This window comes from Anser brachyrhynchus, assembly GCF_964034855.1.
Source record: "Anser brachyrhynchus genome assembly, chromosome: 1".
NCBI classification, from domain to species: domain Eukaryota; kingdom Metazoa; phylum Chordata; class Aves; order Anseriformes; family Anatidae; genus Anser; species Anser brachyrhynchus.
Window position 1 is genome coordinate 209,690,496 of NC_137694.1, and position 27,659 is coordinate 209,718,154.

General features: G+C 42.5%; 1 protein-coding gene across 1 annotated transcript in view; it reads right to left on the bottom strand.

Annotated features, from left to right (window-relative positions):
• Positions 1–5,255: 5,255 nt before the first annotated feature.
• Positions 5,256–27,659, bottom strand: part of ACER3 (alkaline ceramidase 3) — a 54,947-nt gene continuing 32,543 nt past the window's right edge. Inside the window, exons 6-11 of the mRNA XM_080576368.1 lie at positions 26,623–26,658; positions 19,052–19,110; positions 15,797–15,898; positions 13,274–13,378; positions 11,854–11,899; positions 5,256–11,629 (exon numbers count right to left, since the gene is read on the bottom strand). Coding sequence (XP_080432494.1) covers positions 11,576–11,629; positions 11,854–11,899; positions 13,274–13,378; positions 15,797–15,898; positions 19,052–19,110; positions 26,623–26,658 — 402 coding nt within the window. The 3' untranslated portion in view covers positions 5,256–11,575. The remainder of the gene's footprint in view (positions 11,630–11,853; positions 11,900–13,273; positions 13,379–15,796; positions 15,899–19,051; positions 19,111–26,622; positions 26,659–27,659) is intronic.

Below are 27,659 nucleotides of genomic sequence, written 5' to 3' on the forward strand. Positions count from 1 at the left end.
GGCCCAAAGAGGCTCACCCTGGTATGGCTGAGGGGACGCATAGCCCGTGTCCCCCTCGTTAGCAAGGGGAACAAGCAGGGCCCTGTTATCACCTCATTTCTGGGTACAGCTCTTGCTGTAAGCCCAAGATCTTCCCATGCAATACCAGCTCTGAAAGCATCCCTGTGTGGTGGCAGCTCATGGAAGAAGAGGGATTCCCATGCTCGCTGCCATTACCAGGCCAACTTCCACCCCTGCCCCAAAAGCAAAGCAGCCCAGGCTCTACCTTTCAGCCAAATCACAGGCAACCTTTGCAGAACGAATCCCGAAGGCTCACGTTTCCCTGCTGCAGTTGTGCCGATACGCAGGAGGTGGCAGCATCCTTCCAAAACGCAGCACTGCAGCTAAAAGAGCCTGGTGGCAGCCAGAGCCCAGTTTTTTACCTGGAGGGTGAGTTAATTGTGAAACAACGCGGTCTGGGACACAGGGCTTGAACTGACGAGGTGTTGCTCCAGTTGTAGACGAGGATTTGATGTCAAACCAGGATCTGCTGGGGGGAATCCCGCAGCCCAGTATCTGGAGCAGGGCAGGCGACTGCAGAAATTGCATCTCATCAGCCAAGAAAAGAAGAAGCCGGGCCTTTAACGCAAATGCAGCAGGGTTACACGCTTCGTATTGACACGGACCAGAGCTTCACAGCCCATATAGATGCACATTTCTTTCTGAGAGCAACATACGAGAATTACAACCACTGTCACACCTCTGATGGATGACACTCGAGGTTCCTTCTGCTCTCCCTAATTTGCTGACTCCCGATTTCAAGCTGCTCGCGACAGGAGCAATCTCTGATCTTATCAGGCTCTTTACGTACATGTATTTAAGATACAACTTGGTTGTCAGCGAGTGTTTTCCTGTATCGCTCTTTCTCCCTGAGCCCAGATCTCTAAGCACAAACAGCCAGGCTGGGCATGGATTCAGGCAGGAGAAGACCATTTGAAATCACGCTGTAAAGGGATGCTCTCCTCCACCTCCAGCCTTCCCACCTGAAGATGTTTCTGCTCCAGACACTCATCACCACCACTGCACGAAGTTATTGCTTCCACCACTCTGTCTAGGACTGGTAAATCCGCTCAAGGCAAGAATGACCAGGTCTGTTTGCTCCAATGGTCAAATTAGCCAGACCTTGAGCTGGCAGAGCAGAGTAGCTCTGCAAAGGGGCCACCACAAGTGGCAGTTTGCTCTGGGAACACCTCTCTGCAGCCTCACAACTCCTTGTTCTGAATCCCAGGTCCCTCAGGAGACCCCAGGCATAAAATCTTCATAGAATCACAGAATGGCTTGGGTTGGACGGGACCTTAAAGCCCATCCAGTTCCAACCTCCTGCCACAGGCAGGGATGCCACCCACTAGATCGGGTTGTCCAAAACCCCATCCAACTTGACCTTGAACACCTCCAGGGATGGGGCATCCACAGCCTCTCTGGGCAACCTGTGCCAGTGCCTCTCCACCCTCTGAGTGAAGAATTTCCTCCTAACATCTAATCTAAGTCTCCCCTCTTTCAGTTTAAAACCATTCCCCTTGTCCTATCATCATCTGCCTGAGCAAAAAGTTGCTTTCCATCTTTTTTATGATCCCCCTTTAAGTACTGAAAAGCTGCAATAAGGTCACCCTGGAGCCTTCTCCAGGCTGTAGAAGAAACCCCAAACTTCTGCACAGCTCTTCCAGCCCTTGTCTACAAGGTGCTGTTTCTAAATGCTTTTCTACACTGATTTGGGGTCCTCTTATTAAAAAGAGATGTCCTGAGTGGTGTTTAAACACTGATTTTGCCAAAGACCTGGTCTGTACCAGGATTTCATTGTGGGGTTGGGATGGGGTGGCTGTGATGGATGTACAGACCTGATGCGGAGCTGCTGATGTGCCACGTGCTGGCAGCTGAAGAGGATGGGTTCTCTTGGTCCATGGTCCACGAAAGGAGCTTCTACTCCATCCTGACCACGAACACCGCGGGATGTGAGCGTATGGACAAACCCACTGAGCTGTACAGCAGCTGCAAAGCAAATTGAGAGCAAACAGTCAAATTCAGGGGAACGTGGCAGAGAGATCTTCAGCAGCAAGCCATTAATCAGCCCTCCCACTTCAATTAATGCCAGCAGCAAGAAAACCCAGCTGGAGTTTGTTTGCTTTTCAAATAAGCTGTATAAAAATATCCCTCCTGCGACAGCTCTGCTTTGATGTTGGGGCTCGCAGGTTCATTGCTAGTTTTAATCTTCTAACTAGCACTTAATCTTGTTTTCGTTCCAGCCCAGGCGGGATGTTAAAAACAAGAAGATTAAAGAAAAGCCTTGAACAAATAGAAAAAAAATAAAACAGCAACAACAACAAAAAAACGTGAAGACTTTAGACTAACAAAATCCTGTTAAGCAATGACTCACGGGTGCCGGGACAGGTCTGCCCAGGTGCAGAGTGGATTTGGCTGTGGTGTTCGCTGCTTCTCTTACCTGAGAAGTTGGACTTGTCCCCAGGTTTACACAATGCTGCAATATTTTAACCAATTTCCTCCGTTCTGCTGCCCGGCAGTGAGTCAACATGGCAGCTACGAGGAAAAAGCACTGCTAAAGTTAGGCATCCACATAAATCACTGCAGCAATGATGCTCTGCAGCCAGCCTATAAATATTAGGGGGTTGACATCAGTTTACATCAGCAGGCTAACTCAATTAATTCAATTTCTGCAGGCTTATGCGAGCTGTTGCTCATTAACATTCACCCACCTGAGCTCAGTGATGAGGAACCACTGAATCAGAGCCCTCAATGGCTCAAGTGTCACCGGGTGCTGTGCTGTGGGCGCGCGGTCCCCCGGAGCTGCACGCGCCGAGCTCTGGTGGCGTTAATTACTGCTAATTCCATTAAGCTGGCGTGTGCCTCCCGCATGCAAATTAGGGAGCCCGTCTCAGAGTGAAGCAGGTTAATCAAGCTGGATGTTTTTCACTGGTTTACTTGGATTACAGCGGGTGCTGCGTGGGAGCCAGGTGAGAAACCCAGCGCAGGGAACCCAAATTCCTGGTAAGGGATTTAGGAACCATGGTGCTGGCTCAACAGGACTGCTTGCAAAATAGGTTTACGGTAAATCCATGAGGTTTCTGCTTGTAGGTTGGGATGTTTTATCCATCACACGTGGTGCTCCATATGATATCAGGTCCCTGTTGGCATACGTGGGGTCCCATCATGTGCACAAGGTGAACGACGACGTCTTCCCAGCCCTGTTCCTGCTCTGGGTGCAAAGAACCTCCTGGAGCTCCAGTTCTCACCACGTCGTACCCTCTTGTGCTCTCAGGTGGCTCAGGGTGGATCCAGACATCCGCAGGCCCATCCTTGTCCTGCTTCTGTTGATCCTCTTTTCCATGCAGCTGCAGTGTTGTCTGTCTGTCCTGTCCTGGTGGAGACCCATCAGAGGAGCCCTGCTGGAGCTCAGGCTGGCTTCGGACCCACCACTTCGGGCAGCCTAAGTCCTATCAGCCTCAACATAGCCATTGACAGAGCACCAAAGGTCCCCTGCCAAGGTGGCAGTGACCATCTCCATCGCGGGCCCCTGGTTAGGAACACAGGGATTAAAGTATTGCAAATAAATAGCTTCAGTTTTCTCATTTTAACAGGCTGAGTAAAGAAAAACAAGGGGAAAAAAAAAGAGGGGATTGGACATTAAGAGAGCTGCAAGTAAATTTGCAGTTCTGTAAGGGAATTGTCAAGCTTGAAATTGAATTTTCTGGCTGGGAGGAGGTCTTCGACAGAACCACGATGTTTTGTTTTTTTTTCCCCAGGGAAATTTCAAAGTATTACCCAGTTCTGGGCTAGTGCAAAACTGTGCTTCACACAGACTAGCACTCAGGCAAAGTTTGGCTTTATTTTGGACGTGCACCAAGGAAGCAAAGCCGAGGTGACCCATCCAACGCGGTTCCTGGTCACTCCATGTCAGATCTGCTAATTATATGGGTTGCAGGAGAAATACTGAAGCTCCAAAAGCTGGCACAAAAAAATAAAAAGAAAAATTCACACCCGGGGACTTGGGGCATGCAGCTCCGATCCCCCAGGTTCTCTACGCTCTGAACTGCAGGGAGCAGTGTCATGGGAAGTGAGGTTCCCCTGGGCATTCACCCCACTGCTACGAGGTTTCCTGCTCTGTGGCTTGGCCCCCAAGTATTTAATTCATGTTTTTTCCTAAAAGAGACACAGCTGCAGAGATGTAAGCAGGAAGAAATGGGGCCTCTGAGTAGGATGGGCCAGAAGTGAGGGAAATATCCCAAATCAGTACCTGATTCTGGCTGCAGGGGTGTGGTATGTCTTGCTGGTAAGTGCCTACTGGTCCGTGGCTTCTGCTTAGAGAGGTTCTGCCGTGCAGCAATTCTCCTCCTCTGCCACTGAAAAAGAAAGAAGAAAAGGATGAGGTTGAAGAGGGCCCTGCGATCCCCTGCTCTGCATCAGTCAAGCTGCGAGCTCCAAGCTGACAACACATTCACCTGCCTCCCACCTCCTGCTCTCCCACCCGTGTCAGGCACCTGAATTCCCCTTTTAATGGGTGTGCTGGGGATATGGGCTTTGAGGGAGAGAAGATCCTGTACTGCCTGCAAGGCAACACCCCACCTCTGAGCAAGGTCCTGCGCTTGAAAGGCCCCAGCAAAAGGCAGTGGACTGGGGAAACGTGAGAGCCTTGCACTGGAGTTCAAAGCTCTCTTCGTTTTAAGATGTTTTTAAGATGTTTCTGTGCTTGGTAGCTGGCTGCAGGCAGGAAGCCCAGCTCGCCGAGCTACCACGGGGCTCTTACTGCAGTGGCTGCAGACAGGTGGCTTTCCCCTTCCTCCTCGCTCTCCCCGGGGAAGGAGATCCTCTGAGTGCATCTCTGGAAAGGATCCTGTTTATTCCTGGATTAGAGAAAAACAGCACGGGCAGGATTAGAACAAAACCAAGCTCTCACTGCATGGAGGAAAAGGCAAACCGAGAGGTGTCTGCGTGCTCCGTAGCAGTGCTTTGCAATCGTTTTTGTGTGTGCTCCACGGGAGCAGAATTGCCAAAAACGAGCTGGCAATTTTAATGGCATGACCACAGAGATGAGCTAACGTAACTGGGGCTTTGTGAAAAATATAAATGCCTTCACTGGACGTATAACAAGAGAGGATGCTTGGAGGGGGCTTCCAATCTAACCCGAGGCACCCAGCCACCCATCAGCATCCAGACGAACCAGCCAGCCCCGCGCAACACAAAAGCAAAGAAACACCCAGGGAAAGTTATATTTAAAACAAATTTCTTTAATAATTTGAACTATAAAGACACAAATTAGTGCTTGACTGCAGCATGAGTAACAAATGAAATACATTAAATATACAAAGCTACCGTGTTTGCAAAACAAGACAGGCTGATACAGAGAAGCCTAATGTTAGTTACCAGTTGCTCTGGTACAAAGAAGCAGTTCAGTATTATCAAAATTGTCAATAAACGTTGCTCGATGCAGCTGTGTTTTACAAGTCAACTGCTCTTCATCTGTCACAGTGTTATTTATCCATCTCCGCAACAATATGCTGAATTTCAGGACAAAATATTACAGCTAAATAGTGTCAACGTTAAAAAGTTTGGTCACATAACGCGCCGGCTATTTCCCGTCCCTTACAGGCAGGCAGATGTTATGTGCTACGACAGTAAACAAGGCATCATCAGTGCACGAAGCTGAGTTCAATAGTTAACATCAAAGAGTCAATGTCAGTTTGGAAGATCAAGAGGAAAAAAAAAAACAGTTCCTGATCAGTCTGAGGAATAACTACTGCTTATGCTGCTTGAAATTCTCTTCCAAAATCCAGGGAGTAATATTTATTCTTCTGCAGGGACTGACCAAGGTGTTAATTTAGCAAATCATGCTACCAAAGTGATTTCTATGAGCACGTTGGAAAGCCCATTTCTATACAATATTGGTTTTAAGAAATAGATCTATGTTGTTCCAGGGCTTTGGGGAAAGAAGGATGAACCTCGGATTGTGCTTACACATCTTCCCGTGTCCTGGTGAGGAAGGACAAACAATGGGAAGACCCTTTATTGAAGAATCATTCGAGAAATCTCAACAACCTGCTCTGAGCATCACGCAGATGTGTGGACTCAACCTGTGCGAAATGTGCGCAAAACGTTTTGCAGGCACTGGTTTAGGGCCGTGCAGCAGCTGGATTCTCATCTTGATTTGTCTTAAATCTGCTGTTAGGTGCTTAATCTAAGCTAGATGCCTTCAACACGTATAAATGGAGAGTTCTGAAGTAAAGCATGAGATTCAGGCACCAATCCTGCCCCCAAAAATGTAGATATGAACTGTCTGGAGCATCAGGCAGGGAGCTCCAGTAAGTAAACGGGGCTCTGCATAAAGTGCTCGTTTGACTGCTGTGCCTTCACGTTGCCTGTCACTGATTTAAAACGCGGGGCTAAATCCAGCAGGCAGCTTCCAGACTCAGGAATGACCCAACAGCATCAGGGACATGGAGTTGGGAGGCACGTGGTTGCAGCCAGGAAGAGGCGAGCTACATTTCTGCAAAGCAACTAAAAGGAGGAGCACTCCAACTCCTGCATCAGAACAATATTTAACAAAACACAAACCTACCAAGGACCTTGTCTGCAGACCCTCGGGAAAAACATGGCCTCAGCTCTCAGAAAAGACTTAGAACAGAGAGGTCAGGCACTTGGCAGCAGCAGGCAGTGGCTGGGCGAGACAAACAAACCCCAACCCAATCTCAATGGTTACCCAGTACGATCTCTGCAGTTACCTTACAGGATCCCAAAACTGGCAGAGGGCGTTCCAGATGCGTAAAAAGCATTTTTGTTCATGTATGAGACAACTCGTGTCACGTTCCAGCCTCAAAAAACAGCTGAAAATCTATAACGAACTGAATGTAACGTCATTCCATCACCTCTACAGTAAAGACTGCAGGCAGCATGAAGAATTAAATGTAAAAATAGCAAAACATTCAAGCTTGTTACACAAGTATCTAAAGTGCAGATATCAAGAGGGTGGTTGACGTAATACTATGGGATTCCGTGCTCAATCTTTTGTTATTCTCTTTCCATGTACAATTTCTTAATCTCCTTCTGGCTTTCGCTTCTCCTGGGTAATAAAGACTCCATCATTTATCCCTTTTCCTAAGAAAGCCTCACAGTTAATCAGTGCCTTGCATTTAAAGCCTCCCACCGCCTACTTTAGAAGTGCAGATGGGAAGGTCAGATTTCTTTAAAGTAAAGCAACCGTTTTACCTGGATATGTCAATTAAAATCATGGGGCACACAGTCCACCAAAGTGATAGTGTGTTCCTGGATTTTGAGGTGTCCTGAAGAAAACAGCAGGGCTGCTTCATTGCAGCTCATCTTCCACTCCCAAGTATTACACTCAGTTGTTACCACCTGCTATTAAATACAAAAAAAAAAAATCCATGGGGATAAATAGGTTTAAAAGTTGTCTTACTGGAATTATTGAATGCAAGCTAAAAAGTGTGGTGGTGGCTGTGAGAAACACAAGTGATACTGGAAGGACACTCTTGTTATGAGTTTCACATAGATGAGTTTTCTGAAAAACTCCTTCAGCTGCTAGGAACCAGGTGCTGGGAGCAAACTATGGCCAAAGAATCAAACATTTCGAGGCGCACAGTTTCCCTTCAGCCAAACAAGGCAGGGCTGAGGATGAACACAGCCCAATATTAGAAGAGAATTAAAACTAATTATAGAACAGTATTTCCTAACACATCTTTTCCAAAGTCACGCCAAACAAGTTGTAAGCATCACTTTAGCTTTAACTGTAACAATATAGTGCCAAAAAGGTTTCACTTCACCTGTCTGCACTGAAGTCCTCCTACTCACATCCCCTTCTAAACCAGACTCCTGGGTGCAGAGGAAGAGCAGACAGAGCAATACCTAGGAGCCTGACAGCCACCAAACGGGTCAGGACATTTGTGCAGCGTGAGCAGTCAGCCACAGATCCACACAATACTGCTGCAAACCTCAGGGGCTGCAGGCTGCTCCAGCATCTGCATTTTCAGGCAGGCATAATTAAGGGCACAGGCATTGAACAAATACAAGACAGAGGTAGATTGGCAAGTGACAGACTGCATAATCCAATGCTGACTACGGGGTAGTCTTCTAAACACTTGCTGGTAGCACAGCTTCCTTGTGCTAAAAGGAAAAGCAACAGAATGAGGTCCGGAGATGACTAATACTGCGAGCCAGCTTCAAACGCCGCCTCCAAAACACAGACAAGAATCCTCCTGGTGGCAGATTTCTCTTTCGCACGTCTCCTCTTTATAGCTGAAAACGTAGGTCTGGAGCTGTACCCAGAGAACCTTGATTCCTGGCGTCAAGTATGGAGTTGATCTGTATTGGGAGAGCTGTTTTGACATTTTTCTACTACTTGCAAGGAAGAAGTTCTCAGCTGCTGATCTGCGCCAAGCCGATGGTCTCAAGGCGATAATTTCCTGGTTCTTCATAGATGTTGAAGAATTGAAGAGTTTATCACTGTCATTAAGTCTGTCCAACACAGCCTGTAGGATTCATTTTACAAGCCACCTGCTATTTCTGTAATCCCCTTTAAAGTAGCTGCTGTCTGAATCCCACTCAAAAAAAATAGGATCAAAGATGACCCACCTTTTAAGTTGTAGTGCAAGAAAAGTTTGGGATATGCTGCTCTTAAGACTGTAGGGAAAAAAAACTCAGCACATAATTCAAGTGATGGAAATAAAAAGCAGTCTAACAGACATCTAACAAGTGACAGTCGTGAAGACTTATGTCTTTCCAGGCACTAGAAAAGTTATTCTGAATTTCAGTGACATGAAGCTAGAATTGGCTTGCCGTTTTCAATATCACTTACAATAAGGCAGTCAACCCGAAGCACCCATAATTTTAGATTACTTATGCTTAGAAAGATATGCATATAAATTACATTCTTCAGGGTCTAACATAACCTGAAAGAAAGGCTACTGGGAGGGTGTCCGTCGGTCATTTGGAATGAAAGAACAACACAATTTGCACAAGCTTTTAAGATAAAAACCATCAGTGAGAAAGGATATCCAAATGAAAAGCTAACAGCAGCATAAAATTAAGAAGAGCTTTTCCATTTATTCTTTTTTTAAATCCTAACAATTCAACAGGACCTGAAGAAAACACCGTGTACTTCCTTGTTCTGAGTGTGTGGGAGAATCTACAAATTTCCTTAAAATATATCATTATAGAGATGCTTTATCAGTAAGAAAGTGGCTTTGTAGAATACTGTGACTTCTGCAGTTATGAAGAAGTAAAAAGCAGAGCCCTCAGATCCTCCAGAAACAAAACTAAGGGCAATAAAATACAGGTTTTGTTCGTCGTCTTAAAAATATTACCATGTCTAGCAGATGTCACTTGTGATTGTTGATGCATCTAGTTGCTGTGCTGCTCCTTTTACAGGACTCTTTCCCCTAATTTATGGGAGCGTGTAAACATACTAAACAAGAAAATAAGATACAGGGTGCAGAAACACACTTGAAAGAGCCTGGAGATGAATAGGCAGGCACTTATTTTCAAGCTACATTTTAAAAATGGTTCTCAAATCTCTCTGCAAAAAAACGTGCCTTCTGGGTAATTACAGACATCTAGGCCAAACCTGCATTTTCCTCCCTCTGTGTTAGCTGTTCCAACCTCTTTCAGTTTGAAGACCCCTCAAATTTCCCAGAACTGAAGCCTACTGACAACAGATTTGTTTAAAAATTTTGTTCAGGTATCTTTATAGTGGTTTGCTGATTACAGGTTGCAAATATACTGCTTTCAGCACGTGCTTAAACCTTGCTGAAGTCATCCAAGGTTAAGCATCTTTTTCCAGCCCTGAGTTTGGGTCTGCATGATCCAAAGAGCTCAGGGCCAGTCACCAGATCCAAAAGCAATGATTTTGTCTGGAGACTTGCACCAGTAAGGGTGCTACTGATGGACATCGAGGATGCAGCTAAGTCACAAGCAGGAAAAAAAAAACATAAAAGGGAAAAGACCATTTTAGTTATCACTGATTGTACAACACAGATTTCAGTCTGACTTCTTCCACTAGTCAGAGCAAGGAAGCTTACACTAGCCGGAATTTTGTGATCCTGGAGACAGCTTTATAGCTACATAACTATGCCTTGCTGCTGCGTGCAGGTTTTAAATCAATGCAGAACGGGAGTTCCAATCAGTCTGAGCATTTCCCTTTTTCCTTCAAGGCAAGGAAGGACAAATCCCTCAGAGCATCAGAAATTGCATAGCATGGCAGCCAGGAGGCCTAGAGACAAACTCCAGTAGTCGCCCCAAGATCTGGGGAAACAAAACAAGAGCCTCCAATATGAGGTATATTTTGAAAAACTGTTAGTTCAATGTTTTATGCTTACTGACTAACTTTGATCAGCTGAGTAGGTTGCAGAAATCAGAGGGTTTGTACCCGATTAAGAGCCAAAGGTTGTATTTTAAAAAGCATTCAACTTTCCACAGGGAAACTGTGTAATGGAAAGATTAAGAGCAAGCAAACAAAATACTGCCAATTATATTTTGGGGTTTCCTCTATGTAAATCTTGTTCTTTACTCCTCTTTCTTCATTATTCCTGAATAAGAAGACAATTCTCAAAGTCAGACCAATATTTAAGACTCGTTAAATAGGAAAGGCATGAATTCAAAGCTGATCAAGCACACATATGTGGTGCTTGTCAACCTGTACTAAGAATGGAATACAGGGAATGAAAAGCAGGGAGAGAAAAGGAAGGCATGTAAATAATAAAACGTTTTAGAAGTGTTTCTTGTGGTTATACAGTCATCCTGCACTCTCCTGATGGATCACTGGTCAAACAAAACGGGATTTCTGTTTCCATACACAAACAAGAACCCTTATAATGCTTCACCATCGTAAACGTCTTCTCCTGGTCACAGCCTGGAACATCCTCCGGGATGTACCTCAGCTGGACTAAAGAGAAAACGGAAACTTGGTAGAAAATTACCTAAATGGCACGTGTATCCCAACCTTTTCTGCTTAAAACTTAAACAGCAAAGGAGGCTGTGGAGAAGCAAGGCTAGAATAAAGCCATAAATCAACCATTACATACTTCATTAATTGTATAAAAGTGCAAGGTTAAAGTAGTTCAGGTTAAGCATTCAGCTCACTATAGGCCACACAGATACTTAGCTTGGCCATCAATGACCTGTTTTTTTTTTTTTAATCATTCAGTTACTAATATTAGCTTAAACCACAGAAAGAACAACTGAATGAAAAACTTACGCAACCCACTTCAAAAATGGTTAGTTTTCTGTGACCAGCACGAAATATTAGCTCAGTATCATCAGCTATACAATATATACAGAAAAATATTGTGTCTTAAACTTTGTTTTAACAACTTAGAATAAAGCTGTACTACTAAACATTATTTCCCTAGTGTGCGAACTCTTCGCTCTGCTCTGGCCGGCGGGCCTAGTAACACCAAGAAGTCCTTTGATAACAACAATACTCGAACAGATCCATGATTCTGACAATCCAGCCATGGCAATTGTTGAATCACTTTATTCAGCCAGGCCAGGGGGTCGCGTGGGACTGCCTGGGTCTCAGTCAGTGCTTCTTGGGTGGCTCCACGAGAAGAACAGGCCATATCCCGAACACAAACTGTTAAAAGAAAAACACGAAAAGAGGGAAGATTTCTTGGAATATTACCTCTCCTAGAACAGAAGGCCAACTCTGTTAATATTTTAGCTGCTTTTCTTGGAATGCAAGTAGGTATTAAAGACAATACCCTAAGGAGGCACGAAAAGCAAGCCCCAGTGCGTGTTCAGGCCCGAGACACCTGAATGCTGCAGCTCATGAATGGAAACAAAGCACTGGTTGCTTACCTTCACCTTTGGCCTGTGTTTCAGGAAAAGTGTCCTTGTGTATAAACTGAGGAAAAGAAGGAGAGCGTGCTTGAAATTTGATGCATAAAATAGCATACAAAGTAATAATTGTGTTCCAATCCCAGATTTATTTTCCAGCTAGAAAATAATTGCTTCTGGGATTGCAGAACTACCCATTCTGTCTAAGTTTATGCAAAATAGGGAGTATTAGCCTACAGTGAATCCCACTGTGCTAGATTCCTATTAGAAACTGATCTACGCTACCAGCTATGTGCGTAGGCAGAGGGAAACCAGAGAAGTAAATTCTCTCTGCTAAAGAAAAGACTGAACAGGGGTTAGAGCCTGTCAGTTTGGAAGGATGTAATTTCATCAGTGTACCACAAAACGCAGATGCCAATAGAAATAATAAAAAAGTACAGCTGGGTTCTGTATCTCATTTTTGTTCTTACCCATCCTCTTTTCTCAGCAGACCTGAGCATGACCGCACTTTTTACGTGGACGTTTCCCCAGGTAGCATAAGCGATGCCACAGTGTGGCTGAGAAAACACTAGGGAAACTACTGCAGAGAAAGCATGCGGTTGCTTGGGTTAGGACAGACATCAGGCATCTGTGCACTCCCCAAGGAAGGAGAAAACAAATTGTTTTCTCTGTGCAAGCATGCTAGAAAAACTTTGCCTATGGTGTTCAAACTAGTATGTGATCACGTTTTCTCAACTATGTAGAACACACCTGTTAGAGACTCTCTTACAGTTAAGTGGTAAAAGATTATTTAGATATTGAACATACTACCTCCATTCTTCAGATTCCAGCTTACATTCTTGCTTCCAGTAGATGGTGGTATAGAGCAAAAAAAAAAGACAAAAATCTGCTCGCTGCACACTTGCTAATTCAGGCTCTTAAACATTTTAAGATTTCTTCTAAAGCTAACATCCTGCACTTCTGGGAACAGCTCTGCTCCAACCACTCCAGCTGTCACCCCTTCTGCACTACAGCATGATGCCTGCTTGTTTTCAGGAGTGACAGCGCTTATCAGAAAGATGAGTTACGCTTCTAAAATTAAACCGTATTTAAGCACTTGAGGATTGCTGCAGAAGAACAAAGATATTAATAGCTTTTATTTTTGAAATATACTGTCAAATAATTTTGCAGTTGCACTGCTAGAGTTCCCACTTGTGAATTGCATTTTCCTGAAGAAGCATGGCTATTTAAAGACTGATGGTTATATTTTGAAGAACATACATTACTTCTGCAGAGTTTACAGATCAGTAACAAAAAGGAAAGGAAAACTCACACCTCCTCCAGTTTAGTAAGAAGTCATTTTCCCGTTCTTCTCGTCGATACAACATGTTGAAGTAAATCTGAACCTTGGAAACCTCCTAAGACTGCTTTATGATCACCCGGTTTAGAAAACATTTCCTACCTTAGCAGGATATGAAGGTAAGACCCCAGGCCTGTGAGAATATGCCACCACGCATGAAACTGTGTCACGGCTCCCACAACAGGAAGCATCTTCTCTCGTAGTGCCCTGTAAGAGAGAAATACCACGCAATTGTTTTTTCAAACTAAGCAATCTCGGGTCTGAGTGATCAGTTACCTCTGGACTGAAACGTTAGAGAACATATTTATGGCATCCCACAGTCTCAAATGAGTGCTGTCATTCTTCTCCCTAAAACCCTGTCAACTACTGTCCATAGGAAGAAACGCTGAGGATACGGTCAGAGAGAACAATATGACATCACTGCTTCACCTTTGGCAACCACTCCACCTTTCCTCCAGCTCCACGGGGGCTTAGCTTGGCCATCTGTGGCTTATTATAAAACAGGGAAAAAACGGGTGTTTAGTGAGGAAGCAATGAAGGTGGAGGGTCTGAAATACTCTGCCAAAATGCTCTATATTTTGAACAGTTATGAGGCATTAGCCACTTGGGAAGAGGCTAAATGGAGACAGAGAAAGAAAGGGAAAGAACTAAGTTGCCCTTTCTTTCTCCTGCAGGTAACGTCTGTTTGGTTGCTGGTGAAGCAACATTTACACCTGCCTGGCTTCTTGTTTGACTTCTATTTCACATTCAGTCAAAACAAAGAGGGAAAATAGTAACGATTGCAGGTATGAAGGAAGAAAGACCTGCAGCTTCTGTAATACTTATTTACTGCATGATGTTACAGCATCTAGTAACTGACTAAATGCTAATCCCTGAGCTACTGCTTAGGTTTCCAGAGCCACTCAGCTACGAACGTGAACACAGCTTCAATTCAGTCAGGAACACCCAAACCATCACCCTGGCACAGCCTCAGAGCCAGAGATGGCAAGAAATCTCAAAGCTCAAATTCAGAAGCTCGTGATTTTTATTTTTAAATCAGCTCCAGTCTAAATGAAATAAGGAAAAACAAGAACTGCATCAAAACACAATTTTCAACATTAAAACCCAAAAGAGCAGGTGGGTGGATGACTCACATGTTAAATCTTTAACAAATAAAAAATTACAAGGAACTAAAATATATTTTTTTCCAAAGGTTCAAGTTATAATACCACCTGTAGAACTCAAAGGCTCTGCAGACATCTGATTATTAAAGCTAGTAAACAAGAATGTTTTGTTTTTTTTCCAAGCACCATAACCAAACAAGTGTAGCAGCAGATATGCTAACATTTTTTCCCTTTGCAAAACGAGGATGGAAAAAAGCGCTTAAGCAGCTGCTGCAACCTTTGAGCCTAGGAGCAAGTTCCAAAGCCCCACAGAGCTCCAGCAGCAGCTCAGCAAGCTCAGAGAGCTGGGGGTTGTGATCTCACCAGCGATGTGATGCAGCTGCAAAAATCAACCTGGATGCCAGCATGTGCAGAGTCACTGTACACCCACCTATTTGTGTTGGCAAATAACTGTATCAAGCTGTATCAGGTATTTTCAGAGTTGTGGCACAATGTACTACAGTCAGTATATTTTTTAAACGTTTAACGGAAACCCTGCTAGAGTTAAGTTTCAATTGATTCAAAATATTGCAGGGTCTACAGAGCCAAAAAGGACAGAAGTGGACTTCCTTACAGCATGCTACAAGCTCAGCGTGACAAAGCAACCTACTAGGAGCTCTGTGCACCACAGATTCAAGTGTGTAACAGTGCATCACAGAGTCAGGATAAGATTTTCTGGATGCTGGCATCAACGTCTCCATCTCCACCAGCATGTGGCGGAGCACAAGCACTAAGTGAAAGAGAGGTGCTGCTATGAAGCTGCTCAGCTCCAGGGAATGCATATTTTGAGAACAACGTGTTGGACTGGTGTTCCTTCCTGCACGGACAGAATATGTAGCCTTACAACAAGATGGTGGGCTTGTCTGGAAGACTTTTCTTTTTTTTAATAAAAAAAAAAAGCCAACATTTGGCAATAGACTAAACAGAAATGAAGTCCTTCCTGGCCTCCTCTAAGTGCTAAGACTTCAGGCTTAATAATGACAGCCAAGCACAATGCACTGGCTCAGAGTTACTGTTCTTTCTGACACTCCAACAGCTGCTGTTTACTGGTGACAGATAGATTGCAGCAGGTATTTCTTTAACTTGCAGAACTGCTGCTTTTGATATTTTCTGGGAAACAGAAATCAAAAAAAAAAAGCAGGATTAAAATCTCATTCAGATGAAATCAGGTGTGAAGAGCAGACTTTTTGTATGCCACGGATCCTCAAAATTACTTCAGTGACATTACTTTCCCTCAATTTAAATTGAAGTTAAAGAGAAATATCAATTATAAAAAAATAAAAGGAATCTATTCATGGGAAAGAAAACCTTTAAAAGAGCTGTTCAGTGTTGAATCTAGTCACGAGCAAACTGGATAAAAACACTTGCGAACGTTTTGCAGGCAGCGTATCATATATACTATGAGATGAAGACTTCAACATACACCACAGAAAAAACAAAGCTTTATGCTAAAAGATCATTAAGACGAAGTGAAAGTGCTCACCTCAATTTATCACAGAAAATGTTGTCCACATTCCAGAGAAAAAATCCCATTAAAAATACAGTTAAAGATGTATAGCCTAGACCTCTAAGCCACGGGTATACCCTAGAGAGAAAGAAGAGAAAAATACATATATAAAGTTCAAGATGCTTTAAAGGCAGCTTGTAACATACATAAATACAATTACATACAAGTAAACTGATTAATTTAGGAAGATACCTTTTCCAAAAGAAAAAAAAAATAATATTAAACTCTAATTTCATCTATTTAACTATTATATTTTACCTCTTCTGCTTCTCCTGAATTAGCACTCTCTAGGATTGGTCTTTTGGAGGCTTAACTTCTACATTATAGTAGTTCTGCTTAGTGGGAAAACTGAAGTTGTCTAAAAGGTATTTATCAGTCCTATGAACAATCTTCCAGTTAAAAATTAACCATGTTACAAATTAGGACTCTCCCAAGAGAAGAGGCTCATTTCCAATACAGAATGTCTTTATAGGAGGGAACTCATTCAAATAAGGTCTTTCAGAATGGCCGTAGCCTTTTGTGAATGAAGACCGCCATGATCAACAACGAACCAAATGAATGCTTTTAGAAAACAATAATTTCATATCGTATTTTATCATTGACCGCCCTTGGCAAGAGAAAAATGATAATTCCATTTTAAGACAAATTAGTCCTATTTAGGATCTAAGAACCATACCGAAGACTCAGCTATAAGAAAGCGCATCGTTAATAAACTCACCCTCACTACCTGCCTTCAGGATGGACCGTGGAACTGTCAACTTCCTACACGAAGCTGCTGGCACTTGCTCCTTTCCCACTAGCAAGTCCAAAAGAAAGCCCAATTCCAACCCCAAGAAGCTGCCATGAAATACCCTTCGAGTGATTTTTATAAAACGCACAGCGTAGCTATTTAGGTTAAAACGCATTCCTTCACTGCTTTTCCTCCACCGTGCTGTACAAGGATTTATTTCAGAGCTGTGAGCGCTGGCGAGTGAAATGTCCACGTGGAACTAACCAGATACAAGTTACACATGTTAACAACACGTGTAGTGCCAATATAAACCAGCAAAACGATCATTTGTTTAGTCTAATAAATGCATGGAGCTCTGCGTGGTGCATGGCAGAGAACACACTGTAATATTCCCAACTCAGTGCTCTAGAGACACAAGGAAGCCCAGGACATGAAAGAGCACTAAATGGTTTGTTATACACGCTGGTAGTTAGGTAATTACAGCTAGAATTATTCAGGGAATTAATTGGGGGGGGGGGGGGGGTGCAAGGGAATATGAGAGAGGCTGGCATCATTCATTAACAGGGAACTTGCTTTGTGAACAAAGGGCAACATTTGCCAAGTCATAATCTTGGGAAGGAAGCAGACCCAAGAGATGAAAAGCTAGGAAAGAGAGGCAGGAATGACAACAAATGGCGAGGACCAGAGGAGGCAGCAGCCTGACAGGAATTACGTTCTGCCTTTCGAGATTTCTGTGCTGAGCTCAGAGTGACTTCCAAGCCTGTACTAAGAAATACGAGTGATAGAAAGTTAAAGCATATTAAGGGAATAAGACAGAAAAGCAGAAACAGCAGTTGGTGTATGAGTTAAAACAGGCTTGGACAAGTGCTAGAGCTACGAACAGAAAGACAGAAATGCATTTCAGCAATGCAGAGGAAGTAAATCCAGAAGTATACTCAGGGCTGGCTTGTAGAAGAGAAAGGGCACCACCAGGTCAGCACAGCTTCCCTACCAGAACATCTCTCCCCATCCCAACCTTCTAACCACAATTTGCATCAGCATAGCTTATGTAGAGTGATGTTTCAATGAAGCGATCTAGCTAATTAACAAAATACACCCCCAAACCCCTAAAATTGAGGGGAAAAAAGCAGGTAGAACTTCATAGACTTTACTGGAGGAAAACAAGGGATGATACCCCGGGAGGATGGTTGTGTTGGTAGTAACAGGAAACTGTGAAATGTTGCAGAAATAATGAAAATGCACAAACGTGGAATTTGCAGAGCTGGAAAGAGAGCAGGCCCAAGGGCTTGTCTACACAGAAATAAAGAAATTCAATCTAAATGGCCAAAGCTACAAGAACAAAATGAGAACTACTTAAACTTGATTCAACTTTGTTCCCCTTGGAAGTAAATTAAGGCAATGCCCCTTAAGATCTCTAGGTTAGGATTAAAATTTCCATGTTTATGGGTTTGAAAAGTTTCTTTAAATGGGTTATGGTTTCTACAGCTGCAAGCAAATGCAATCAATTTTAAGTTTTTCTTGCTCAATAGCAGTCTGTGAACATTTATGCTTGGTTTGTGGTGATTTCTTGGGGAAAGTCAAGCTAAATTAACTGAAATTGCGATTGAAAGGTGATTCAATGAATCCACTTTAAGTTCACACCTTTTGTTGCATTCTTCCTTGTGTTCCTGAACAGTTCCGTGTATAACTCAAAGGTTAACAAAAGGCAGATTTAGCCTGAAGACACAGTAGAAAGAAATCAGCAATTTTCAAAGGCAAAACCCAAACCCATGAGAAAGCCAGCTGTTCACAGGGGAGAGACAGGAACCGACTGAGCCCGAGAGCTAAAGGAATATATTTATCCCAGTGCTGATTCAACTCCTTTTTCTTCAGTTTTATACACCAACTCTGTGCTCTGATGCCTCTCAATGCGTTTCAACATTCAATTCCTTTTGTTCGGTGTAAGTACCTCTTAGTACAATTTCCATTACATATACCTAACTTTACTTGTTCAAAACTGTAGCGAAAACTATCATTTAAACTTTTTGTTTGTTATCTTTTACATTTGAATTTTAGATACTTGAGATGGAACGAGGAAAGGAAAACGTGAACTAATGGCTCAGCTCTGCAGAGCTAAGCTCTTACCTGTCTCCAAGAATCAAAATTAGAGTTTGGACACTTGCAAGAGGTCTCACATTTTATCCAGCTCTGTGAAGACAAAGCCTCTGTCCCCTTTGAAGTCCCAGGCTAGCAGCCGGAGCTGCTAGCAAAGCACCTGGCAGTGAACACTAGCCACAGGTGCAGAGATAGCAGCTTTGTTTAATGATAACCCACTGGCTTCAAGAAAATTCAGAGAGGGGAGGCAGTTCCTTTTAACCAAGCAGAGCACGTGAGCTACCATCATACACCTAGTTAAAGAAATTTTGTCACTGCTCATTTCTCATGTTAAGCCCACCAAAAAAAGACACAAATGCTAAGTTATATCTTATAATGGGTTAATAATGATACATAATGATACTTACCATAATACTATATAAACAGACCGTAGAACTATAATGGAAACTAGTGTTCCATACATGATCTGTAAATAAAAACAGAGACAAAATTCAGAAGTGGTAGTCAAGAGACTTTATAAAACACTACACGAATAACATTTTTTGCAGACTTTGATTTCAATTTCTTAGTCTCAAGAAAATAGCATCCCTGCTACATCTCTCTCCAGGGCTTCCATAGAAGTTTCAAATAAAAATAAAATTATAACCACGCTGTTTATGCAACCACAAGAAAAGTCAGGGTAAAACCACAGCAACATTTTTTTGAAACAGAAAGCAAACGCTAGATGGCACTCGATAAACATCCTGAAATCAAACTGGTAAGTAAATCCTATTATTTCTTCTCTATCTGAACATTTTAACCCTGGGACGCATAAACACCAGCTGAAAACACTTTTGAAAGTTATTAATCAAATATTAGTGAAGGAAGTGTATTTTTTTTTTTTCCTGAAAGCAAACACTGCAATAGAGCACACATTCTGCCCACACCAACCACCAGCATGGAAGAACCTTTGCAGGAAGCTTTTAAATCGACTAATCCGCATTGCTGGGATTCAATCTAAGCACGCAGCGAGGAGGCTGCGTGCTCCAAAAAGCTCCACGAGCAAAAGCTGGCTCACTGTAGGCTCCATGAAGTTGAATGCAATAGCCTGGCTTATAGAAAAGGTTGAGGTAATCGTTTGTTTTCCGCCTCGTGATCTTCAAATCACTCTCCATTTTTTTATTTTTTATTTTTTTTTTATTTTTCTGCAAACTTCAGATGCACCTAACACCATCTTCAAGACACACAGACTAAAGATAAGCATCACGCCTGACCGGTGATGCAGAAGCAATAAGGATTATCCAACACCGGTACCAGCACTTCACTCCCCATCCTTTTTATTCTCAAAGCCTTCATCCTGCCAAAAAGCAGCTTGTTCCGAGCAGCCCTGCCCTGCTCTTTGCCCCTCTCCAGTGACCCACGAGGCCCTCGCTATTTTTCGCTTGCTCGTTCCCTGACCTTCCTTTCTCATTTTTGCTTTTAGTGAACTTCCACCTAACTCTGCCTCGTTCTACATGACCCAGAAGAATGAGGAACCTTTGCTGTGTATTTTCGAAAGACACTAAACCTCGCAGAGTACTGGTTTGCAAACCAGGGTCCTTACAATGTTGTTTCAACTTCCTAATCCCTTTCTTTTAGACGATATTGTCTTCAAGGCAAGCAATACCTCCTGCTCTGCTGTAACCGGGGCATTCAGCTATTACTGCCCTGCAAGCACATGCATGCAGTTATTTGACACAGAACAGACTGCTGTGAAATAAAACCTACCCTTCAAAATGTCCATAAAGGCAAATTTCTGAATTTGTTTTAGCTCTAAGGACGAGGTTAGCAGCGCACACCACGTTATCAGTGCGTATATAAGGAACCTGACAGACAAGGGAGCCTTTATGTTTGGCAACAGGTGAAAGTAAGCTCCAATATTGACTATGTAAAGTCACTCAGCACAGCAGCTGCAGCGAGAGATCAAATAACTTCAGTAACCAAACCGCTGCTACTGTGTGTTCTGTTCGAGAGCTAAACAAAGCAAAACTATTTGAAAGGCTAATTAGTCCTGGCTTGTACTCTACACAAAAACTGTAAACTAATTCCAGTTCCCTTGCCTGGGGTACGGCTCATAAATGAGAAAAAATCCCGCTCAACACGGCCAGAGTATTAAGGGCTGACCAGTCCCAAGTGAAGCTGGGAAGGGGACATGGGGCTGGGACTGCCTGTGGGCTCGGTGCTTCACCAATTCTTCAGCACTGGGAGAGTTTTCCCTAAAAAGACACCGCCATATGACAAATACAGATTTAAAATTAAAAGTTAAATGCCGTTTTACTCTGTCAGTCTCATTTAAAAGAGCCTGTTGTGCTTTCCTAACCAAATCCAGTCAGTTATCCTAAGAGAGGGAAGGCAAGGAGGAAGAAATCTTGTAGAAGGGCTCCTCAGTTCAACTTCATTTCCTTGCTGTTCTCTTCTCACCTGCAATTTCCATTGCTAAAACGTTCCTCTGCATCACAGACATAGAAAAACCTACCCATGAAGCGAGAGACTTCTATCACACTGGTTTAGAGCACGAGTACACTCAAGCTTTTATCATTTAACTGATTTGCTCTCAGCTTCTTTGTACAAGGAGCTAAATAGTGCTAGATTATGTCTAGAGAAACGCAGCCCAAAGCCCAGGTAAAACACTGGTTAAAGTAAAACACTGGCTAAAAGTGTGATTTTTTGCAGCTGCTAAAAGCAGGGAAAAGCAAAAGCTAGGAAAAGCTTTTTTTTGCAGAGCCACTGGCTCGGTATCTCCTAGCGAGTTGCTTAATGGCTTGTAAAAGAGGTCAGGCTTAAGTGTTAATGGAAGGAGAGGAGGGAAAAAAAAAAAAAAGGAAACCTTGCAGTGACTGAAGAAAAACTTGCCCAGAGTTGACACTTCCATTTCTTGCCTTTTCCGCTCCCCCACACAAATAGGTTGTTAGCAGCAAAACACGTTCGTGTCTAAAAGCCTGTGAAAAGGCTGGAACAACAAACTGTTCTGCTCTGCCTGCTCCAGTCCTCTGCGCACCGGAGGCGGACATCGAGGAGGTGATGCTGTGACACGCCGAGGCTGCAGCCGCACGTCTCACTACAGCTGCTCCTCACCAGACGCCCATAAACGGAGCCGCGTAACCTAGTTTGTACTTTGGGGAGCAGCGTTTTACTTTTATTCCTTCGCCACCCATTGGGTTTACTAGTTTAACCACGCCAAAAACGTGTCAGGCATTATCTGTCCACCCAAAGAAGGGTAAAGTACCAAATAAAACACAAGACATCTACCTTACTGAGGTCTGCTCAAGTTTCTCAATTCCTTTAGTCCCCTTTGTTGTTGTTCTTTAATTAATAAATTACTTCAGTGACACATGAAAACCCAAGCATCAAGAGGCCGTTATTTCCACTTCCATTTCTTCTGATTCTGCCCATTCCTTGTTAATAACATCAATTTATCAGCCCCAAATATTAGCGCACACTTTGGGAAACCACACAGAGATTTTGGGTTCCTGGATGCCGCTACTTCTCTATTAATATACAAACCATCTATCAAGAAATAGCTTAAGTACTTGAAGATGAAAACTGTATTTGAATTTTACAACAAAGAAAACAGACTTCTACATGTTCTTCTCTAGGAAAGAAGTCTGAGCAGAGGTAAAAAGGAAGGGATTGCCTCAAAATAACACTGCAAACTCTGCATAGCTTTATGGCTGCACTACATGCTGCCCTGACAGCTCACGACTGAGCTAATCCAGATTCACCTGCCTTGGTCTTGTTTGGATGCATGCACGTGACGGCTACACCACATCCAAGTCCCTGCAGCTGCACGGTGCTCAGCAGCTTTCCAGAGCTTCTGGGACATGGTCTGCAGCTGGAAATTGAGGTTTTCTTGGGTTCCCCTTCAATGACTTGTAGCGCTGGTCCTTTGCAGAGCCTGAACATCTTTCCACGTTCCCTAAGCTATCGTGCAGGTAGAGGTACCAGCTAGAATGAAAGCTGTACTGACTTTCTGGAAGCAAGGCTGTGTAACTAAAATGTCACTCAAATTCGGTTTACACCTGGTCTTCAGCAGGGCAATGTCTAAGTATAAAAAGCTGTGTGGTGAAGACATGTCCTGAAAAACTCATTTTTAACAGACTGCTTGACATCCTGAGAATGCAGAAAGAAAGAAAGAAGTTCCACTAAAAGGCACAATACATTAAGGCTAAGTCTATAACTAACTGTTGCCTTAGCAGCAGGGAGGGACTCCGGAAAGCTGCAGGACACCGAGTGTTGCCCACAGGTATTCTCCAAAACAGGGAGTCCTGTAAGCTTGAACAAGCTGTGCTCTGCCACAACATATTCTTCACGCAGTTTCAGGCTCCCAAATGCACTTCAAAATACAGGTTTTGTACCACCTTAAGTCCTTCTGCTTCCTTCTTTGCATTTGTATGTTTAAAACACCTCTGAAGACAATTTTACTCATTTAGGCAAATGAAATACCCTTTCCTCCAACACCCACTCTCTGCCTCTTACCTAAAGTCACCTTAACTGGTAAATCTGATCCATCTTTTTTACTTCTATCATTTTTATTGTTATTGTTGCAGATAATTCACTGGCCACGTTATTATGCTGTGATCAGCAAATGCATCCAGGCACACACTCCTCCTCTCCTCCTTCAGGAACCTGTGCACTTAGAGCAGTAATAGCTGGTATTCACCCATCACTGCGTGTTGTTCTTCCATTTGGAAGCATTTCACACACTCCCCTGTTTATCAAGTTAGTCCTCCGGGTCTCCCACTTCTCTCTTCATCCTCCTCTGTACTCAGAGCTGTCTCTGAACTTTGTATCTTCACAACTTTCATCAGTAGGTGTCTTTTTCTTGCTACAGGTCATTAAATAAAAACACTTCCACTACTGATCCTGAGGAAGTCCAGACTGAGACTGCCTTTCATCATCTCCCTCACTCATGTTCCTTTAGTCACTCCCTTACCTTATTTGCAATTTCATACCGCCCTACTTCTCCAGCTTGCTTAGTTTCTCATGGGAGAACATATCAACACTTCTGTCACGTCTATACAAAAGATGTTTTTTTTTAAACTGCATTTCCTAATGTAGAGAAAGCAGCTACCAGAAAAAGCTATCAGGTTAACCTGAACATTTCATCTAATTTTCTAATTACCTTCTAATTATCTCTGTGAAAATCTTTCTTCAAACTCTTGAAGCAGATGATTACGCAAATGAAAAGAAGTTTTTTAGTTTTATTTCATTATTCCTATAACTTGGCGCACCAGCTACATGAGGTTTTTGACCACTTCAGACATACAGGCAGCATGTGGTACGTAGCAGGTAAATAAATCCAGATAGAAAGCCATGTTTTGCAAATGACAGGTTTCTAGGCCATATCATATTAGAAAGAAGGCCACCTGTAAGACATGACTCTAAAAATTTAACTCTCCAGGTCATTTCTTCTACTTGCAGAGCTGTCTTATATTTGTCTTTATAGGGATGACTCCGCACCAACAGCCAATCTTCCCCCGCCCCTTTCCTCCTATAAGCGCATATATACACGTAGTAAACAGGGATGAGAAACTAATCTGTTTTAAGACTAATTCTGAAAAGCTTTAACCTGTTCAGATCCCCAGGAAAATTCTCATCAGAGAGTAAATTTATGTGCTGGGGGGAAAAAGGAGAGAGGCCACAACTGTTTTCCTTGGCAATCATGCTGGCTTGAGAACGACCATAAAACTGGGTCCTATGTCTCTTTAGCACTATGGAAATTAGGTAACAGTGCTTTAGCCACAGTGATTTTGACATAAGCAAGCCAATACAAGCTTGTAAAGACCAGTGCAATCTTTGGTTGATTAATTGATGAAACTGAAGAAAAAAAGATCAGATGTCAGGCAGACGAGTGTTTTCTTCTAACAATGTGCAGCGTCCAACTGACCAAAATGTGCATTTCCTTCCTCCTAAGGGTCTCGGTGCTCCACCTTACAGAGCTGGAATGTCTGAATGGAGAAAAAGAAGCTGGTCTCTGTTGCCACTGTGCCATGAATAATAAACTGAAATCCCCTTCATGCCCTGCTGGCAATATGCAGTTTATGAGCCCAAGCTGGGAAGGAAAGTGGAAAGCAATTCACTGAAAAGTAAGGCTTGGATCCTGGCTACGAAATGTAATAGAATCCTTTTCTGTTCTTCTTGCTCGCCTTTTGGGGAAGAAACACGCTGTAACAATGAAGAATATAAAGCTGTCCAGGTAACTATTCCCCTTTTTGCAAGGCTGACAATGATGATGATCACAAACACCTAGAGGAATCAAGTGCTGTTTTATGTCCTAATGCTGCTTTCCAATACAGCTAGGGACTAAGACTGCAAGTTAAAACTTAACCTTACTTCAAGTCTATGCAATCCGTCCAGTTGGAAAATACTTACTGAAATTATAAAGAGGACAAATATTAAGAAAAAAAACTTGCTTAGCTGCGCAGTCAGAAATGTTTCCTCTGGACTTACAACACATTTGGCAAACGGTAGGAAAAAATGAGCGCAGTTCTTGGACATTTGATATTTGGCCCTAATTGTACGTTCTCCATAAAAATCAATATAGTAAGAGTTGTTGTAAAGAGTCCACCAATTTTATGGGCCTCAATCTTTCCTACATTGATTCCTTATGTATAAATTACAACAGGGAATTTATATTTGGAACTTAAGAGAAACCAGAAGCAAAAAATTAATGGTCTGTGGCAACAGGTTAAAGTTTCCCTATTTCACTGTTCCAGAGAAGTCGTAATATTTATCTTCTTAATATCTGGCACATTGAACCATACCTATATGAATGCCTCAAACAGGGAAGCTGTGATTTACTTTTGCAATAAATACAGGTTAAGTAGATTAATTAAAGAAATACAACGGTCCAATGTAAAGTAGTAAATTCTGCTATTACCAAAATTATTTTAAATGACTTCATTCAAAACCAGTTACAACTATCCCAGTAAAAGCATCAGAAAATGCCATTTTCACCCTGGCTAACATCTTCCTGCCAAAAATGTAAGCAGGGGGTGGGCGGGTAGAATTTAATAAACGTGATCAAAAAACTATGCAAGTTTATCTTTTTATCTAGAGGTAGAGTCACAATTCCTGTTTCTAGGAGAGATTGTTTGGAGCAGTTGCAAATTTATTTTATTCATCATCGGTTTACTAATCCAACACCAGGAAACGTGCATCATTTTTATGACCGCTGATGCAACAGGCACGTTTTGACAAGCGATGGCACTATGTATTGCAGAAAATGAGGCTTTACAGCTCTGTCCTGCAAAGAGCTGTGCTTTTGCTTGGCAATTTTTCAGCTGTTATCCCTAATCAAAAAGTCATAAAAGAGGGAAAGCTACTCATGGCATAGATAAGCAAGCATGACTTCTAACCTCCTGTGAGCCGGCAAGTGGTACAAATCCTATTCCCACCAGCAGCAGATGCACATTAATACTGTTGGACAGCATTGCTACAAAAAGAACTTGTATCAAACATGCCATTAATCCTCTATGGCCATAACAACAAACCTGCCATGTAACCTTGTAAGTCATTCATTTAAATTCAGCTTGGATTTACACAAAGTAAAACTGAGTAGTTAAAAGAAAAAAAAAAAGTTAATATATAAAAAGGGAAAGAAGAACACGGGGTTAAGTTGCCCAAGCCATGTTATGATGTCAGGTCATAGCTTCACAGCAGCCACTAATGTAATAAAACACGCAAGGGCTCATTAAGGCCTTCCTCTCCTTACACTTGTCACTGATGAAAAACACCTAGACTACTAGGTCAAATACTAAATCAAGACACAAACCGTTCCAGTTTTTCAGGTCACCAAATAACAGGATGGCGATGTGACAGCAGTACTGCTTAAAGAAAAAGTAAAAGGCAAATGGGGTTTGCCTTCTCTTCTTCCTTCCAGCTACAGCATCCTACAAAGCATTCCACTAAAACAGCACAGTTTAAACAAGATCAGCTTCTCCAACAGAGCGCCGCTTACCTGGTGGAATACAGGCTCTTTCAAATTTAAGTAAACCTGCAAAGATTAAAAAGAGATAAATAATTTGCAACGGAAAACAATCATAACATTTAAATTTAATTAATTAATTAAACAATTTAAATATTGCCAACCTTGTTCTGCTAGAATAAAGACACGAGTGCCTATCCATATGCCATTAAAGTTGACTAAACATTTGAAGTTTCCTCTAGCAAAACCTGGGGGTTCTTCAACAGATTTTAACCGTGGAATTATTTAAAATTCACAGGCACAAATGGCAATATCAACAGCTGAAAGCTCCTCATTTAATAGAGTTGCAACACATACATGAACAATTAAAATGCAGAAATTACCAGACACATTCTTGATATGCGTTGCGAGATAAAAATGTACCCTGCTTTGATTTGCTATTATTGTTTTTGAAGATAGCATTTCATTTTACCAAAAGCTAGTAGTTAAGGTGTATAACATGCACCTTAAGCATAACATGCCATAGGTATAAAAAATAAATTTTAGGAGGCACAGGAAAGACGAGACTTAAAGGCAGAAGACCTCTAACGCTACTTTAATAAGAAAGTTATTATCAATAAAAATAATGAAAGATGTTCCAACTGTGGCTGACGGCCAGTACAAAAGTAATTTTGTTCATATAGGCAGCATGGTGCCTTGAGAAAGGGAACTGAGTTAGCCATGACACAGTTTAAAGTCTTCTAGTTTTTTAAACAGCTAGGTTCCTTTCTTATTCTGCCTGGTGTTTGAAAAACCAGTCAATATACAGGACTGCATCACAGCTCACTTTTTGCAGCCTGTTGAGCGGGATTATTTTCATTTCTGTTGACGAGTTAAGGTGAGGCCCAGAGGGAGAAGACAGCTTGTCCAGGGTCTCATAACATGTCACAGCCGGAAGGCACTGTTTTCCTCACGCTCCTATTCTAGCAACTGCATTACTGTGTTTCTTCTTCTTCATTTATTCTGTATAGTGGTTTAGATTGAAAAATGTCAGGTGTCTCAGGCCAGCACATTATTTTACCCCCCAAAAA